Here is a 19,849-nt window from a genome sequence, read left to right as displayed (position 1 = left end):
TTCCAAAAAGGCACACCTGACCTGTTCAGAGGGACCCAGGTGAGCCTATGCAAAGGGACCAGTGATAAACATTTGTATCTGTATGATTACACACATAAGTCACCCTTACAGAATGAGGGCTGAAGTGGATTTTACTGTGATGATGATGATGATGATGATGATGAAGATGAAGATGATGGTGGTATTACAGAAATTGTTTACAGGGTGTGTTTGACAGTTCAACCTTTCACTTAACAATTGTTAGCACTGTATGAGGTAATCCAAGAGGATTTAATAGTTTCACCTCTCCCCCCCCCCCTTTCATAAGTTGATTTTGAGAACAATTACTCCAGGCAAATACAAACCCCACTGGCAAATTAAAAGATCCTATAACAACATTATCAGTATAATTATGTCCATTTTCTTTACGTCTTTGAGACTCCACTCTCTAAAAGTTTCAATTTAAATCAACATTTGTTCAGCCTTTAGTTTCCTCAGTACTTATACATCCAGAAATTAAATGAGGCAAGAGAACTGAAATCTAGCTGGACAGCTTGTTTTACAATTGACCATGTGTCCATCACAACCCCCTGCATCTTCCTCAATAAGAATGGAGACATTGTACAGCAATCCCCTCTTCACCTACAAAGTATCACTGTTAATTCAGCAAGATTCCCCTTCAAACATATTAAAAGTTGTCGAAAGATCTGTCCTTATTAAAACTCACCTATTCTCTAGTCTCACAATTACAAATGAATCTTTTAAGTATTAGTTGGTTAAAAATCCAAGTTTTTTTCTTACATCCATTCTGTATTCAGACTTTTTAAAACACACTCAGCTTTGGACCAATTTACACATTACCATTGCTATATATGCTGCCACAAAACTGCTTCCTAGTGATTTGCCCCCACGTAGCAGCAATGGATAAAAACACAGAAAATGTGGCTTGTGCACATCACACGGGCAACTCCCATGTTGGATCAGGGCAGGGGGATATCCTGGCACAGCCACTTAGCCACTGACTGCATGCCATTTCTTGTAAGACCTTAGAATAAAGTCAGCATATATGTAAGGTGCCAAGAATGTTTATCAGATGGAGGGGGATGCTTCTATTCCTGATGGAGGAGGATTCCCCCTACTGGAGACAGGCAGGGTATTTAGTTTGCAAGGTCCTCTCCAGAGGGGAGGAGTCAAACCCCTTCTCTCCCAGTGACCCTGCCTGCTCAAGTGATGGCTGGGTCTTTGGGTCTCTCTCTGTGTGTGAAGACAAACACTTGCCTGAGTGCTTGTTTTGTGTGATTTCCCCTTTGTCTAGTCCTCTCCTTCGTCCTGCTTGCTATATCATATTTCTGAGTGAGTTTCTTCACTCTGTTTTCCTGTTGGCTGCCTCTTCCAGCTTATTCATTTCTACTTCATTCTCTTTGTTTTCCTCAACCACCCTCTTCTCTGGGGAGACTGTAGGGAGCAGCTGGATTCTGACTGGATTGCCAACAGGCACAGGAGGAGTTCACAGAGGCCACACAGGGCCAGGAGCTTGCGTTTCCTGCCTCTTTCTAAAAAAAGCAGGAACGCCATTTTGTTTCAGCAACTCAGCGTTTCTGGGATGGCCCCAGCAGCTCCTAGAGACGTGATTGCTGCACCTGTTGGTCTAGCAGTTTCGACTGGCTGCATTATCACTGCACCTTTGGGTCCCAGTGCTAACTGGGAGTTTGAGGAGCTGCTGCAGTGTGCTCAGTCGCATTGCTTTCCCCACCTTTTCTCTGCATCTGTGCACAGGATGAGTGCGCCTCTGCAGGGCAGCCTTTCTCCTTGCGATGTTGGCACAGAGGAGATCTATGCATCTGGAGATTCCAGGCAAGCTGACTTTGGTGATTCTCCAGGTTCTTTGCCAGAGCAGGTGAGCATGAGTAAGGGGGAACCCCCTCTGATTCTGAGGCCTTCCTTAGTTCAAAAAAATTCCCAGGATTGCTTCGGACCTCTTGTGGAGGAGGCACACGAAGAAGAGCCTCAGAGGATGATCTTAGGGTCCAAGTAGATTTATACAGAGGTATGAACCTCATGCCCCTTAACGTATTGTGGTCCTGAGCCGTTTAAGGCTTTATAGGTCAAAACCAGCACTTTGAATTGGGTCTGGAAACTAATTGGTACCCAGTGCCATTGGCTTGCCCCGGGGAGCAACCTGGCCATTGAATTAACTGTCTTCAGAGGCAGACCTACATATATCGTAATTGGGGGGGGGGTGACATTCCACCCTCCTCTATCTTCCTCTGGTTCTATGCATTGCATAATTTTTTTACTTTATTGGCTGCTGTGGTTGATTTGTAGATTGATATGGGGAGGACTTCTGGGACATTAACTTTTGCATTGCTGTCTAACCACATGTTTTGTGTCTGAGTGTCCTGTGCTCCAGCAGTGGGGCTGGCGTATGGGCAGCTGCTTGAGGGTTGAGGTGTTATTCTGCTCTGCTACTCTGCCTGGAGAGATGGGATGACACCTCCCCTCTAGAGAGGACATTGCAAGCTGAAGATTCCCTGTCTCCAGTAGGGGGAGTCATCCCTATCAGGAATGGGGACTGAAATTCACAGTAAGAAAAAAACCTGTTTTCTATTGCCAAACAAAATTCCAAGTATTTCAAACATGACTATTCTTCCCCAAGGGAAACTATGAAGAAACAAACCTCACCAAAAACAACCTCACACAAGTTGTCAACAAGAAGTGAAAAACCACTGTAAAAAGCACTTATTTCAGCTCAGTGAGCTATTTTCATTGGTTTACAAATGTATTAAATGCTGTAACACCTACACAATGGCAATAATATTTCAGATAATATTTCAGCCTATTAAGCCAGGATATGCACAATCATTTTTCTTGCACAAACAGCCCCTTCACTCCATTATTCATGTAAGAGGCAATTAAAGCAGGAAATAAATATACAGTTTATAGTTTCCCATTTTATCTAAAGCAGGAAACTATGGATACCAGTTTGGGACAATTAAACACTTTCTAAAAATGGTGGTGTAGCACCTTGGCTTGTTCCAAATCTGCTAATCAGTTTCCCAATTCAGATGAAACAAGGAAATATGTTAATAAGAGCCTGCAAGTCACAAAGGGAAGAGGAAAGGGACTGGGGGGGGGGGGAGGTCTGTGCACCTCTTCGCTTAATGAACTGAGATAGGACAATCTGAAGATTTCTCAAGCATCAACTAGTTAGTGGCTTATAAACCCACCTTTGAACTATGGGGAATTTGAGTCACTAAATGCTACCCCTGTTCCCAATGGAGGCTGAGTTTGCTGGCAGATCAAATCTATTTTAAAAGATATGTGATGAATCATCTCCATCCCAATTTGCCTTGGAGAATAAAAAATAAATGGTGGCTTATATTTAGTGCAGAATTAGTTTCTTGAAATTAGTTTCAATGTTTGTTTTCAAAAGTATTAGCTCCTACAGCTCTGAAGCTATGCTTGAAAGTTTGCAGACACTGCCTCATGAAATCTCAAAAGTCAGCAGGGTGGCACAGTCAGAGTTATTACCCTCCCTATAAGAAGTAGAAATTTGGTATTTTTAGCAGTCCTACATGAAACGCCAGGAATTAATGGAAGTGATTTTAAATATTACAACTGACTTAAAGCACCCTTGCAGCACACCATATTTATTACTTACTTGAGACTTTTTTTGCAAAATTTCTAAGATATAAATGTCTTTTTGTACTATGAACTGCACAACGAATTGCTTACAGTCTTTAGCTTTTCTTACCTTGTCTTGGTTAGCCTTATTCTTGTAACATAAATTTCCAATCAAACGAATTAGATGTGACTTAAACCCCACAGCTGGATGACAGCTTTGTTCTTGCCCAGAATGAGTCACTGTGAAGATGTTTGTGCTCTGCTTCCCAGCAAGATGTGTAAGCTCCAAAGTTTCTAAACAGAGAAAATAATTCTGTCTTATTTTTTAAAAAATTATCTTTATAATGCCCATGATACTTAAGTTGTTTTACTTCATAGTTATTAACATATAATTACAAAAGGAAATCAATCTACATCTTACTGCTATTGAAAGAAACACTACTAAAATCTGGAATCGTTTGTCCCAGAAGTCTCCCCAGGAGACATCTTTGCAGATGGTCCTCTTTGCAAGGACCCAGAGCTGAAGGAGAATCTGGGCACGGCCCAGGAAGGGGAAAGGTGGCCTGGGGAGGTCAGAGGGGTGATGTGTGTGTATTTGAGGTCTCCGAGAGTATCCTGGGAATCATTCCAAAAAGTAAAAACAGAAAATACATTAGACAAAATATTCCTGTTCAAGATCAGGTTCCTGTATGTGACATTCTAATTCATGTTCTAAATGCACTGGTTCAATGAAGGCTAGTATAATGAGTCATATTACTGCAGTTTCCTGAAGTTAGCCAACATTTCAAGCATCAAGTTGAATGTATTTTGCAGCATATTTAAATATGCTACATAAATACTTTAAAACTTGCTGGCTAAGAATGTTTGGGAACCCTCAACATTAACATATGGTTTCAGTGTTCTATGCTATCCTGTGTTTAATTAGTCAGCAGGACTATTTGGGTGAAAATTCATAAAAGTACTTCTTGATCTCTAAGCTCACTGGTAAACTCTTTTGCACCAAAAGTAGCAAATATTGCTCAGTGTACAACTTTAGAAATTATTGTTTAGTCCTCTGCTCTGGTACAATAGATAAGAAATCAAACAGAGTCCTATAATTCATAAGCCTAGTTCACATGTCACACAGAATCAGAGTTAAAAACAAACTACAATTTAATGTGAACCAACTCTAGTGCACACCACTGAAATGTTCAGGCTGTGCTCCTCTCCAGCTCCAGCTGCTGCCATAACACCAAGGTATTATAGCATTTACTACCAAATTACTTCACAGGAGCATTCAAGTTTCACTTCTGATACACACATTCTGTACAATGTGAAGTACAGAGGCATCCAGAAAGTAGTGTGTGAAAATTGGTTCTTTTAATACAGTAGTGTGTGAAAATTGGTTTTTTAATACAAGATACACAGTATCTTGGAATAAACATATATAGCACCAAAGCTTATACGTTTTACCTGATGGTTAGCTAATCCTTTAGCAAACTTTGAATACCTTTTTCATCCAAATATAGATATTGGAAGACATGCTATCAATTTTCTGCTTCCTATTTTTAAGTTGTTGGTCACAACTGTCAAGTGTTCCTTATAAAACCTAATTTCAAGTAAAATACAAAGCATTACTCCTTAGATTATTACATTTTTTAAAAATGTGTGTGCTTCTTACTTACTGACAGTCACCTCAAGCAAATCAGGGCAAGCCTGCAGACATTCCAGATGTCCAGAGTTTGATGTCATTTCACAAAGAACGTCAACAAGCCGAATCGTGACTAGTGCTTCCTATGAAAAACAGGCAACAGTTTGAAATCTCAGCTTTCACCTTCTTAAGAAGCAAATTTATTTCTAGCACCTATGGAAGCAAATGCCGACTGAAATTGCCAGATGGTATTAGAGGATATTGCAAATGGTCATGGGGTAAGCTTTACTTGCAAACACAGTTCCTTGTCCCAATGTAGTATAAATGCATGATTATTCAAAACAAACAAAACTGAATGTTTTTTGGCACTGAAATTTTATTACCCTTGTGCAGAATTTTTTGCAACCTTCTTTGGTACAGTGGTACCTTGGGTTATATACGCTTCAGGTTACATATGCTTCAGGTTACAGACTCCACTAACCCAGAAATATTACCTCAGGTTAAGAACTTTGCTTCAGAATGAGAACAGAAATTGCAGCAGCAGGAGGCCCCATTAGCTAAAGTGGTGCTTCAGGTTAAGAACAGTTTCAGGTTAAGAACAGACCTCCAGAACGAATTAAGTTCTTAACCCGAGGTACCACTGTACTGATTTTTTTCTAATTCAGAAGCCTTGTAACATAGTCAAATGCAAACCTCCATAAAAATGAGCATATTGTACTACAAATATCCAATCAACCTCAGAATCACAAATACATAATCAAGAACAGAAATACTGCTGCAAGGGTGATACTCTAAAAGCTAAACACAAACTTGAAATAAAGAAATATAGAAAGTCTCTAGCTACATTATTTTCAATATAAGATTGTTCTGCAACAGAATTAAATAGTTTGTGGCAAAGTAATTATATTTACATTAAAGTTCAATAAATATTCATTTGAAATAATGCGTAGTATTTGTGATTAGATAGAAAGGGAAATTATTGTCATTTGCATATTATTTATTCAACCTGAGAGCCGTTGCTTGGAATTATCTAACTGCAGCTGGATTGATCTGTACCAACTGTGGTAATTGCAAATCATCATATGCAGAAAACAGATTATATAAAATTTAAGACTAGAAAGCGATAATTATGGGCTACAGCGGCAGAGCCGTGTGTTATATCATGGCTTTCCTGAATAAGACAGGAACTGCCCTCCTTTCCAAATATCTATAAAGAACTAAATTTCAGAAAGAGATATGGTTTCCAGCCTTCTCCTTGACATTTTCTTCAAATCAGAAGGCTATTTTCCTTCCCACAGGGAAGAATTCAAACAAAGGAATCCCCCATTTGTAGTCTAAGAGAGTACAAGTAATTTTCAATGTGATCTAGCCGCAAGTAGACGGACTGTATCAGCTAATAGCTGTGTGGCAATATTACAAGTTATTACTGGGACATGCATATCCAAACATCTCTGATATTTCATGCACTTGATACTACAGACTCAATCACCATGATCTCATAAATTGGCTCACGCGCTGTTTGCCCACCCACAGAACATCCCTATTTGTTTCAAGACAGCAGAAAAATCCATGGATGCAGGTGATTCTTAACATTTGTTTTTTAAATGTCTGCTTTCCTATCAATAATGTCTTACAGGACATGTACGGAGTAACTCTCTGTAGTGAGCTGAACTGGTAAATGCAAATGAAGAGCCACAGAGCTCTAGATCAGATCACGTTTCATCAGGTTTACAACATCAGATAAAAATATACTTACCTCATCATCATCCTTTGCTGCAAAAGCCAATATGAGCACGGCTTGACATTTCTCCTTGAAACAATTTACAAGAAATTTGGCTGTTTCTGCACTGATAACTGTATTGTTTTCACCAATTTCTGACTGTATCAATTCTAAAAACGAAGCCCTACAATAAAAATGCAAGCCTTGCTTATTTACATTGAAGTATACTGAATGGAGGGCACAATCAATATATTTAAATTAGACCACAGTTGCTAGGCCACCACAGATCTCCTGATGCCTCATGGAGTCTATGACCAAAGAAATTCCAATCCACACCTAGTTATAAAAATGTTTATATACCACTACTCATTTTTTTAAAAAAAAATAGTGGTTTACAACAATTAAACTGAAGTAAGAGGTAATATTCGCTCAGTTTATCCTTCAGTGTATACCAGATGTGTGATATATTTCTTTTATTAAATTCAGGAAATGACCCATTTTTTGTTTTTCTTTCTTGTTTAAGACTACAACTCCCATAATCCTTGACCCCTGGAGATGCTGGCTGGGACAGATGAAAGTTGTATTCCAAAACAGGCTGGAGTCTGCTGCTCCAGGAGAATGAGCTGACAATTTTTGTCAGTATTGAACAAGTATTATGCTGGCCACTAGCAAAAGATTAACTATCAGGTTTCTTTGGTACATTCATTATACAATTTAGAACCATTGTTAGTATGCCAATTTGCAAACTGATCCTTATAACTTGAACCCAATCATTTTGAACTGTGGGACATCTTCATAACATATAAGTCTGCAGCCACCATTCCACATTTCAAGCATCCAAACATATCCATTCCATATATTCATTCTTTGATGTGTCACATATTATCTAGAGTATCTTAAATTAGGTCTCTTTCAATGATGTACTGGCAGAAAAATGTTTTTTGGCTCCTATATTTTCGACCCTACCTCTCTGAAGAAGAAATTCCAAAATCTTTTCCCCAAATGATAACCCTCATTTTTTCCAAATTTAAAAGGTAGTACAGTTTGATATGATACATGAATATACTCCTTTAACTTCACAAGGAGTCAACTGCCTAGGTTACAGTATTCCCAATTCTTGTGTTACAAAATGTTAACAACCCCCACCCCAATTTAAGTTGTCCAATTATTGTTCAATTAATAAGATGCTCCCTTGAGACGAATCCTGATTCCCAAACTATATCCCAAGTCTTAAAACTTACTAGCCTGTAAAATGAAATTCTCTGCTATTTCTTCTATGAGGGGCTTTTAGAGATTGGACAGAGCACTTGGTCCCTTATTTGCCAGCCCCTCTCGGGAGTAAAAAGCAGACTAGTAAAAAGAAAAGAAGATGTCAAGCTAGAAACGCAGGAGGAGGCCACTCCACTGCCCCTTCTACTGCGTTCTGGCTGCTAGGGCTGCGGCCAGAAGTGGCAGGCTCTGTGTGAGGGACACCCCTGGCAACTTTTTATATAGTAGTTAGTTAGTTAGTTAGTTAGTTAGATTGTTTGTTTCATAAAATGTATACACTGCTTGATTTCTTTTGCCTGCTACTGCTGACTGTTCTACTATTAGCACCAACAGTGAAAAGTGATAACTGACAGCTTTGCTTGTTCCTTACGATGCTGATGTAAAGTCTAGGGCCCAGGAACAAACTGTCAAGGTAACAAGCAAGTCAGAGGGTTGGGCATGGAAAGGGAAAGTACTGTGTTTACCAACCATTTATTCATGTATTTTCTTAAAGTACAACTTGTTCCCCTGTAATAAGGGGAAAGGCAATGGGCGGCAGGAGCTTAATCTAAACCCTGTAAAAATTATAGCTCAGGATTGGCATCCTAGGGGTGAGAAGTCTGTTGAACCTTTTTTTCCTGCTCTAACTCTAGCAGGGCAGCCTTGGGGGACTGCAGCAAACCGCAACTACAACCGTAGTTCAGTTTCAAATTTAGGGTATGAAACTGACATCTTAAAACTAAAGAGTAACTTATACGTCTAAAAACCTCAGTGGAAGCTTACCACAGGTTCGACTTAAGGTTAAGTGCAGCATATAAACTAAATGGTAAAGGCAGGCCTCAAGCCAAGTTAAAAGCTCAGCTTTTGCTTCAGATTCAAAATCAGTAAAAACTAGTTGAGTAAAAAAACATACTTAAGACTGTAATCCTAACTATGTCTAATCAATAGGGCTAAGTCCCATGTAAGTGGGGTGAAGAATGCAGAAAAGATCATCATATGTTGTCCGCTCCCTAGAAAAAAATCCCGTCCACAGGGTGCTAATCTAACCTAAACCGCCTTTCAGGTTTCTGTTCACTAAATAGTGGTGCAGCCAGTTGCTGGCCCAAATCTCCTTATATTTTTTTTAATGAGGCCTGCCTGATTTTCTGAAAAATATGTATATTGTAGATTCTGACCTCACTTTATATAATGTGCAACTTCTACCCCACCCATCTCCTTTTTGAAGAGCAGCACACTTGCTCTTTTCCATACACAGAATTTATGTGCATGTTTGTGCAGATTGAGATATAAAAGAACACGGCACAAATGTATTGTCGCATTCATTCTGCACTTCCTTTGCAAGGTAGTGAAGCATATCTAAAGTTATTTGGTGCAAATCTGTTTTTTTCCAAATAGCTATTAAATGGCTGTATAAGTTGAGCCATAAAATACAACAGGGTGCGGTGCACTTATGAAATCAAGGCATAAGCATGAAATCTTGCCTTCATTTTCTCTTTCTGTGTGTGCATTTCTTACAGAGTAAGGGCGCCAACCTGGATTCTGCAACCCCTATCTAAATCCCTGCCAGTTGTGGCTAAATTGTAATGTTAACCAACCAATTTAAAACCATTACTGACATAGAAACATGTATTTAGAGATTCTGTGCCAACTATGAAACCACACTTTTTTTTTTCAAATCATGTGAACAGGATACTCTATATGGAATGCTAAATGCTGAAACCCACATTGGTTTTTGGGGTTACCTTTCTTGATTGCTCAGTCTGGCATACATGGCTTTGACCAACTCGGGGCACTTCAGCAAATGGTTGGTAACAATCAAGAACCTGAAAGAGGAGGAAAAACAATAGGACAAACTGTTGTTGGTTGTAGGAAAACTGCAAAAGTTAGCTACTTTGCACTGTGAAAAGTTACCGGTAGTTCACACTGGCATTTTATAGTAGTTGGTCACTAATCAAGTTACATTTCTATCAGTACCTGCTAAACTATATAAGAAGTAAACAACAACAACAAATTTAACTATTTTTTTCTTTGCAACCATGGACATGTGCAGTGCCGGATTTACGTATAAGCTAAACAAGCTGTAGCTTAGGACCTCACTCTCTTGGGGCCCCCAAAAAAATTTAAAGGGGGGGGAAACTAGATGTACATTTCCAAAATATAAGATAAGTTCAACAATTACTTTGATCAAAGACATATTTTGTTATGTGCAAATGGCTTTAGATACCTATTAGGTCCATAAATTACCATATGGCATATATTCAACACAAAAAACCAGTGAAAATTTGTTGTTGACAAAGGACAGCTGGACATATAAAGGGCCCCATTACCTTCAGTTGCTTAGGGCCTCATCAAACCTAAATCCAGCCCTGGACAAGTGTCACAGGCAATCTTGTTAGAAATTCTAGCCTATAAATAAATTTGCTAATTGCTACTGCAATCCCTAACCTCCTAAATTCATGAAGGACCACGTGTACAGCCTGGGAGTCATTTTAGACTCCTAGCTGTCCATGAGTTGCCAAAGCTTTGGTTCTGTCCGATCCAAAACACCATGCATTCCACCAAGTGGTGCAATCCTCAGACCCCTCAAGTATGCTAGCTTAGTGGTAGCATTGCAAAATCCCCCCCCCCCCCCGGTTTCTGTCCTGGCTGGCAACACTTCAGAAGTTGGTCCATTGCGCCTCTGTTCCTTGACCCCAGTTTAAGAAGATTAAATAGTAAATGGTATTTTTAAAAAAATAAAATAAATGAATCGGATATTGTTCAGGCAGACTTAAACGTAATATAAAGTAAATGGGAGACACAAGAATACAATCATTTGTAAATATCCAGAAGACAATAGGTTAAACATGCTAAATTGATAACTCAATTATGATACTGAATTTCATATGCATACAAATAGTTGGATTAAATTCCCTGTCCCACGCAAGCCAGGACATCTTTGATAACAGAAGTAGGCAAATTCCTCTGTAGATTTTCCTAAACTACAAAAATGGAGATTCCCAATCTAATGTTCTTTCCGCATGCACCCCTTTGTCCAATGGATCATGAACTGCTGCGTAACAAGGAGTGTTGTGAAAACATTTGAAACCTTCAGGATTCAGTCTTGGACAAAGATGGAAAAAACAATCATAATTTTTGTTAGCTGTTGACTGTGAATTTCAGGTGACCAGGTAACCAACTAGGCACTTGGTTTTTGAGACAGATAGAACACTAAGGATGCAATCCTATATATATTTACATGAGCATGAGCTCCATTCAAGTCATGTGCTATGATTTCGCTATAAACAGGAGAAGGGAAGATTTACCAGATTATAGGATTATTTCATCTCAAACCAAAATAGTTGCATTTCCTTAAGAAGCAAAATTACACCTTTTACAAGTAATAAATCTGACTGATTAAGGAAGGGGGTTGGAAAACAAACAGAATCACAACCAAATTACACATTAAATGCAAAATGGGGGTACCACCAAAAATGTCATCACCCATAACGCTTGCCCCATGCAATGACACCATTGCATTCTGAGTTTTTCTTCTCTCCACCAGCCTATGATAAGGAATGAGACATGAAAACTCACAGAATGACTTCACAACATGGCATAAGTGCTCCTAAATATTACAGATAAGAGAAGGCAAATTCACCAAGGGAACATGCCTTTTCAGCAGCATCCTCATAGTGTGCAAAGTATGTCCCTTGACACTCCAAAGGGCCAGATCCACTTGTAGCCCCACCCACAAAGGCATTCTGTTTACATTATGCAATGTGGCCCAGCTTCAATGCTGAGAATAGGACCATTAGATGTGCTTTGCCCAGCTTCAGCACAAAAATCATTTCCACATGGTGTTTGTGATTATATATTAGTCACAATTCCCATTCAAAAGTCAAATATAGTCATGGCTTTGAGAGAAAACTATTAAAAGAGTTCTTGTAGAATACCAGCATTGCTTCTACAGATGTCAAGTATCTGTTGCAACGCTACAATTAAAGAACATTTTTTCCAGTGAGAAATAGCTATCAAACCCTCACTTGCACTTGGAACTTGTAACATGAGGAAACTCCAACTTTCCAGGAATTAAAAACAAATTTGGTCTTTTGGAGAGCACACAATTTTGTAGGGGAAAAAATAAAACTATCCCTAAGTTAGGAAGGAAGGATTTTCAACCCGTAAGAGGGCTGAAAAATATTTTTACACACAGCTAGAGAATACTTTACACATTATAGCATAATGATTATACAATTCCATGTCTCCCTTTTCAAACTCTTCCTCACAGCTTCTGGTCTCAACTATTGGCTTTCCATTCATGATTAGCTCCACAAGCTTGAAGTGCCTACGAAGTGGGGAAGGGTAACCCTATTTCCTGGTCTTTAAACCTGTAGAAGTGATGTACAGAATCAGCTATACAGTCATACCTCGAGTTGAATGTGCTTCAGGTTGAGCGCTTTCGGGTTGCGCTCCACAGCAACCCGGAAGTAACAGAGCATGATACTTCCGGGTTTTGCCACTCGAGCATGCGCAGACGCTCAAAATGACATCAGGCGCATGCGCGGAAGCGGCAAAACGCGACCCATGCACGGGCAGACGCGCAGTCGCGTCCTACGTTCCGTTTGGGATGCGAACGGGGCTCCGGAACGGATCCCGTTCGCATCCCAAGGCACCACTGCATTCATATATGCTTATTCCAGTTAAGAACAAATACGGAGCAGGGCACAGTTTAGTTTCTTCTCCCCCATTATCCTCTCCTCCACCACAACTATATCAACAGATAAAAATGGTTCCTCCCCAAAGAATTCTGCTTTTTTCTGGACTTCGCATGTATAAACACACTTGGAATAAAGTTCTTGTTTCCTCACTTCAAAAGGGGTATTTCAAAACTGCAAAAGATGTAGAAAAAGTAAACCAAAATGATCAAGGAAAGGTTACAGTGTTGGGGGCTTACCGGTTGAGAGAGAAGGTGAGTAAGAAGAGATATGATAGAAATTATGCATGGTGTGGAGAAACTAGACCGAGAAAACTTTTCTCCCACTCTTATAATACTAGAATTTGGGGACATTCCATGAAACAGAATGTTGGAAGATTCAAAATGGGGAAAGGGAAGCACTTCTTCACACACTGTACTATGGAATTTGCCTTCACAAAATGTAGTGATGGCCACCAACCAGGATGCCTTGAAAAGGGGTCAGACGGATTCATGGAGGTTTAGGCTATCAGTGGTTACCACTACAGTGGTTGTGTATTACTTCCAATATCAGAGGTGAGATGCCTCTGAAGACCATTGCTGGGAATCACGAGTGGGGAAGCGCCCTTCTTGCAGGCTTGGCGTCTCCTACTAGCCATGAGGGCTTTGCACTAGGACCTCCCTTGCCAGAGCCAGTCTGCCTCTGAAGACCACAAGGGAAGACACCCTCAGGTCCTGCGTAGAGGCAGAGCGCAGGCATCTGCTTGGCCCCTGTGAGACCAGGATGCTAGACTAGGCGGGCCACTGGCTTGATCCAGCAGGCTCTCCTTGGGTGCTCAGGAGGGAATGCTTGTTCTAAAATTATCTAAAGACAAATAATGCTTTTTCTTCAAATCAGTAATTTTAATATGACAAATGTAGCTGATTGAAGCTCATTGACGAACCCTTCCTTAACGGAGCACCAGTCCTAAATCTAGTTTGTAATTGAATATCCATAGTTTTTCTAAATTAGCTTTTATAACATATACTGGATAAATTATAATGCATCTTTGAAGCGCTTTTCCCTATCCCAGATATACAGTATGTGTTTGCAGGTTCAATGTTTAAAATAGATTTATGGTGTCCAAAGTTGTTTCTTTTCCCTTTTACAGGCAGTAGCTTTCAAAAGACACAAGGCTCTTCTCTGCTGTTGATTAGAGCAAACCAAAATAGAAAAAAAATATCTGACTTCTTGAAGACTTTTAAATTTTCCAGTGCCTAAGGCATGACTTTTCATCTGCTTGCGTGTAAAGAAGTGTTTTTTTATACGTAAAAGGGGGAGGGGGAGGGAAGGAAGAAATGCAACTCAGAGAAGCAGTTGGATCAGTTTACACTGCAGTTCATGACATTCCCATCTTATTTCTGCTATCTCCTCTCCCTCTACCCAAGAAAACATATGAGTAGATAACCACAGTAATGATTACAGGACTGGGATAATAAACAGGGTAGAAGACGACGGATATATATATATATATATATATATACACACACACACACACACACACACAGACTATATATCTATGATTTGGCACAGTGTGTATTGCACAGAACTCACACTCTCAGTCAGCAATGCAATACATCCACACAAGATCCTTGCTCTATTTTTTATTATTATTATGGCCTATGCTAATCATTACAATATAAGGATTAGAGAAGCTGCCTTATAATTAACCACCCATAGGTGTATTTAGCACAAAACTATCCCCTTTACTATCTAGCGGCTATCCAAGATTTCAGCTAGATGCTTTCTCCACCCCTGATACCTGAGGTGCTTTTAACCAGATATATTGTGAATTGCTTCAGGAACATTTATATATGGAAAACCTTTTGTCTCTGACCAATCTACTTGCAAGTAAGCTACCCTAGGTTGCACATAATACAGGGTACAGCCAAGTGGACAGCATCCTATTTGCTCACATCCCTAAGCCCACATTTCTGCCACAGTGAGTTGCCAAGTATGACTCTTCAAGATCTACTGAGTCCCAAGACCCCTTGGCCAGGCTAACTTCTAAGGAGACCAAGTTAAATTGCTTTGTATTTTAAAAAGGAACCTGTATAACCGACCTCAGACAGTACAATTCTGCACCTGAAGAAATCCAGGTTACCATATCTAGTGAGGCCAAGATGCTCAGTTTAAGCAGTGTATATTTCTGGTACATGGGAAGAGGGCTCAAGTTGTTTTAGATGAAAAACAACAACTGAAGAAAGCTAGACACACACACACACACACACCTTCAACATTAATAAAATGTCCCATCCCCCCCTTTTAAGGCCACTACTGTGCTAGAAAAAATATTTCCCTCACTTAAAACAACAGCATATACTATTTCTGTATATAGAGTATATCAGTCATCATTTAGGGAGGGAAATGCCTCTATGTAAGAAAACAAAAATGAGTATACTGGGGGTTTTTTGGGGGGGCTACAACTAAATATGCTAATAAATTTGAAACTAAGGCAACCCCCACAGTATATCAAAGTAAAGATGGTATCTTGCCTTTCACATTTAAATATATAAAACCATGGCTAACTCTTTGAGAAGAATCTCAGAAACCGAAGACTTTTTAATAATCAAAATATCTGTTTCTGAGCACAATTCAAAGTGTTGGTGCTGACCTTTAAAGCCCTAAATGGCCTTGGCTCAGTAGACCTGAAGGAGCATCTCCCCCCCATCGTCCAGCCTGGACACTGAGGTCCAGTACCGAGGGCCTTCTGGAGGTTCCCTCCCTGCAAGAAGTGAAGTGATAGGGAACCAGGCAGAGGGCCTTCTCAGTAGTGGCACCCGCCCTCCCATCAGATGTCAAGGAAATAAACAACAACCTGACTTTTAGAAGACAGGCAACCAGTGTTAGAAACTGGGGTAGAAAAGCTAGGAGCCAAGTGGCTTCTGGGACCTGGGTTGTGGGCGCCAAGAGAGAATGGCTAGTTGCCACAGGAGGGTTCAGCAATACTTTTTATTTATCATTTTGATAAACATGAACTAATATGCAATTCACATAAGTGACACATTGTGAATATCACATTTTTAGCAGAAATTGTTAATACATGTTTAATTTGGTGTTTGCAATAAAAATATTGGTACCATACTTCAGTTTTCAAAACACTCTACTCTTTATTATTAAACTCCTTACCATATTGTCTATCCTTAACATACAGTACTGTACAAGGCTTCAATGCACCTACATTTCAGTAGTCATTGAGTGTCAACCTGACACAAAAAAACGGCACCCAGACTTTTTGAGGTGCTCGCAAATGGAGAATCTTTAGGCACAAAATGTGCCTGGTGCCCTATACAGGGAGGTTTTTAATGTTTGTTGTTTTATTGTGTTTTTAATATTCTGTTGGGAGCCACCCAGAGTAGCCTGGGAAACCCAGTCAGAGGGGCGGCATATAAATTAAAAAATATATATTATTATTCCTTGTAAAATGCATTATTTACAAAATTATTCCAAAGCTGCTTTCTCACAGCAAAATCTAGCTATCACAACCAGTACCAAACTCCACTTGTGTCAAGTTGCTGAAAATCTACCTCTGTTATTCTTCCCAACAATATAAGCTCTGGAATAGGATAACTCCAATGCCCTAAGGAATCTTACTGATTCTGTAATGGCTTCTTCAGATACAGAGTAAAATAAACTTTCCATTTTAAATATTACTTTCCCCCTCATCTCCTCCCAGAACCATCTCCATCACTCAGCTGGGATCAATGTCCATGAGGTCCTCCTCTCCCTGAACTGGATTTATTACAGCAGTTTACTAACTGGACATACAACAAAATTCATCAAAAGGAATGATGGTGATGAATCTCCTGTTCAGGGTCCTAACACCGTAAGCGGCAAGGAGCTCAAGGCGGGCACAGCACTCGCCTCACTTTCCACATTATTGTTTCTGACAGACAGAAAGCAGTCTGGATACTCATTCCTCATTGTGTCATTCAAGGAGGCACAAATAAGTGTTAATTCAAATGAGAATTGTTTTTCACTTCATGTATTAGTTCAAAAAGTGTGAATAAGAGAGTTTCAAATTTCTCACCATCCCTATCTGCAAGTGGCATTTTATTTTAGAGCCCAAAGAGCCCTGCAGACATGCAAAAAAAAGCCCAACAACTTGCACATCCAAAAGGGTTTATCACATTCTCCTTCCTCCCACAACAACTTCTAGCAAGAGATGAAGAGTGTGAAATTATTGTAATTATGGCCCAGCTTGTTAGAAACACGTGACTTCTACCAGAGACTATGGAACACCATTGGGCATTCAGTTCTTTCAATCCCAGCCTTATTTTGGGTCAATCTAAAGTTTACATGTAGGGACGAGGGTGGTGCTGTGGGTTAAAGCCTCAGTGCCTAGGGCTTGCAGATCGAAAGGTCGGTGGTTTGAATCCCCGCAGCAGGGGTGCGCTCCCGCTGTTCGGTCCCAGCGCCTGCCAACCTAGCAGTTCAAAAGCACCCCTGGGTGCAAGTAGATATATAGGGACCGCTTACTAGCGGGAAGGTAAATGGCGTTTCCGTGTGCGGCTCTGGCTCGCCAGAGCAGCGATGTCACGCTGGCCACGTGACCCGGAAGTGTCTCCGGACAGCGCTGGCCCCCGGCCTCTTAAGTGGGATGGGCGCACAACCCTAGAGTCTGTCAAGACTGGCCCGTACGGGCAGGGGTACCTTTACCTTTACTTAAAGTTTACATATTGTTAAGTTCTCTTAGAATTAAAATCAATATTAAGTTATTACAATGTATTTACTAAAAGAAGTTAAAAGCAAGCTGCACATCTCATCTGAGAAAAGACAACTATCAAAGACTTAAGGTAATGTATTGGGGAAAAGGAGAGGTATACAGACGTCCATTCCGATTCCGGGTACTTCCTGGATGCCTGCAGAACAGCAAGGGCAACGTTCAAATTCTTTTCTTCCTGTAGTTCTCTTGTCCTCTCAGGGTTAAGACAAGTGAAAAGAACCATACAGCAATAGGAAACCACTTTCTCATCTTGATGTTTCAAGCAATTCCTCAAAAACAAAACGAAAAAACAGGAATATTTATTGTTCTGGATTGTTTAGGCTATGTACCAACAGCCAATGTGTAATGCACCCAACTCTTCAAATGGTGATGGGTATTTACTGAATCTAAGGATGTTGGAAGGGACTTTGGGGGTTATTTTATTCTAATGGATATCCCCAATTAATCCTTCAATGTGTAATGCAATCAATCCATCAATCGATCAAATACCATCCGAAGATCACAGGGTGGTTCACAACAGAAAAATACAAAATAAGAACACAAAATACTTAATAAAACAAAAACAAAGAAAACAAACCAATAACCCCACTCCCACAAACACATTTAAAAAGCCATAGAATGTAAATCAGCCAAAGGCCTGTTTATAGAGAAGTGTTTTCACTCACACATCCATCCACCCAAAAGTTTACCTGAAACTAGAAAGGTCAGGATTGGTTCCTGTCTGGTTATGCTAATCTAAGAATTGCTACTGAAGCAAGCAAGCACTGAAGCTGTATTATTATGTCATCCTTTTAATACCAATTGCTTTGACACTCTTTGGAAACAGAGAGGGAATTCATACAAAGTTAAGTGCTTATGTTTATATGAATGGAATGGTAACTAGAAATGTTTAAATTGTGATGCTGTGTACAGTGTTTTTTACTTCATTGTTTGCTACCTTGCCCTCACAGTTTTGGGAAGCAGGTTAGAGTTGTGGCCAAGTAGAGATTTTTAAATGGAGATTTTTCTATTTAAATCCCCCAAACTCTGTCAAACTTTGTTCAAAAACTTTGTTGCCTCATGACAATGTTGCAATGGGCAATTTAAAAAGTAGGTTGAAAATTCTGAGCAGTGTAATACAAAGTCATTAGTTTTTCATTGAGAAAGGAGTTTAAGGTTTCAAATACTACTATACATTTCTGGAGCAATTTATTTGAATTTAGCGTTTCCTCTTAGAGGTGACGTTAGACTAAAAAGTGGGGTTGCAACATTTATTTAATCAAAGTTACTCCAACCAATTAATTAACTAAAAGTAGGCCCCAAATTAGTATCAGGCAGCAATTTTTAAAAAAATGTAACTATTTTAATACTATAACTGGCAAAAAATGAGTTGGCCAGTGCAATATTAATATAACCATTTATTCTTCTCTCACATGCAAAAGGAAATGTGTTATCTAAAATGCTGCCATCAGGAATTTGTAAATCATCTAAAAGCAAGTAAAGTTATTCATATACTGAGTTATTCATATGCGATTAATACCCAAATTTATGCAGCTTTAATCAACAATTAATCAACTGACCAGGTTTTCTTGAAATTCATAGCAGTCCTATTAAAACCTAGCTGTAAAGAATTTCAGGATCCTGTTCTAAATTCATAACTCAATTTTTTTAATGTAAACTGTGATATTTTGGTCAAGATAAACTTGTACTTAGCCAAGCATTAATGAACTAAAACCCATTGTACCTACCTGCATATGATTTAGCACAAAACGTTAAGCATATTAAGCCTCCTGGTGATCTTGCGGTCTATGTCGAAAACCAACCCAATCTATGGTCAAATTTAGAACAAGATTTTTTTTTCCAGTTAACCTGATTCCTGTGATTAGCATACACAAATAAAGGACTACTCTCTCATTCTCCAAAAATACATTTTAGGGATGGTAAATAAGGTAACTTAAAATATAACCATATAATATTTCATTTGTTGATGGGCGGGACAAGATGCTTACAAGAAAAGCGAAGGGAAAGCAAGAGTCCAAATCCTGTGCTGAGAAGCTTTGTTTCCAGCTGCAATGTTTCCAAGAAACTGGAGGCTACAGCGAAAAGCTGAAGGGGAAAAGAGAGAAACATTTAATTGCCCAGTCAAAGCGCCTTACAACATATCAAAGCTATCCAAAGAAAGCCACAATAATCTAGTCCAGCAGCACATTCGTGTTGCAAAGCTATGA

General features: G+C 39.5%; 2 protein-coding genes across 4 annotated transcripts in view; one reads left to right on the top strand and one right to left on the bottom strand.

The window, feature by feature from the left end:
- SMC1B (structural maintenance of chromosomes 1B) overlaps positions 1-19,849 on the top strand; it is a 387,986-nt gene that overhangs the window by 191,860 nt on the left and 176,277 nt on the right. The gene's annotated exons all lie outside the window — the stretch shown is intronic.
- The window catches only part of ATXN10 (ataxin 10), a 67,908-nt gene that overhangs the window by 20,809 nt on the left and 27,250 nt on the right, over positions 1-19,849 (bottom strand). For all 3 annotated transcript variants that reach the window (XR_014511363.1, XR_014511364.1, XM_083440832.1), the window contains exons 4-9: positions 19,631-19,727; positions 17,747-17,911; positions 9,944-10,024; positions 6,990-7,137; positions 5,268-5,376; positions 3,734-3,897 (exon numbers count right to left, since the gene is read on the bottom strand). Coding sequence is in view for 1 of the 3 variants with exons in the window: in XM_083440832.1 (XP_083296958.1) it covers positions 3,734-3,897; positions 5,268-5,376; positions 6,990-7,137; positions 9,944-10,024; positions 17,747-17,911; positions 19,631-19,727 (764 nt within the window). In the remaining 2 variants the exon portion in view is untranslated. The remainder of the gene's footprint in view (positions 1-3,733; positions 3,898-5,267; positions 5,377-6,989; positions 7,138-9,943; positions 10,025-17,746; positions 17,912-19,630; positions 19,728-19,849) is intronic.

The sequence above is a fragment of the Podarcis tiliguerta genome (assembly GCF_965153285.1).
Source record: "Podarcis tiliguerta genome assembly, chromosome: 5".
NCBI lineage: Eukaryota > Metazoa > Chordata > Lepidosauria > Squamata > Lacertidae > Podarcis > Podarcis tiliguerta.
The sequence above is the reverse complement of the archived record's forward strand: the minus strand, read 5'-3'. Positions and strand labels throughout refer to the sequence as shown.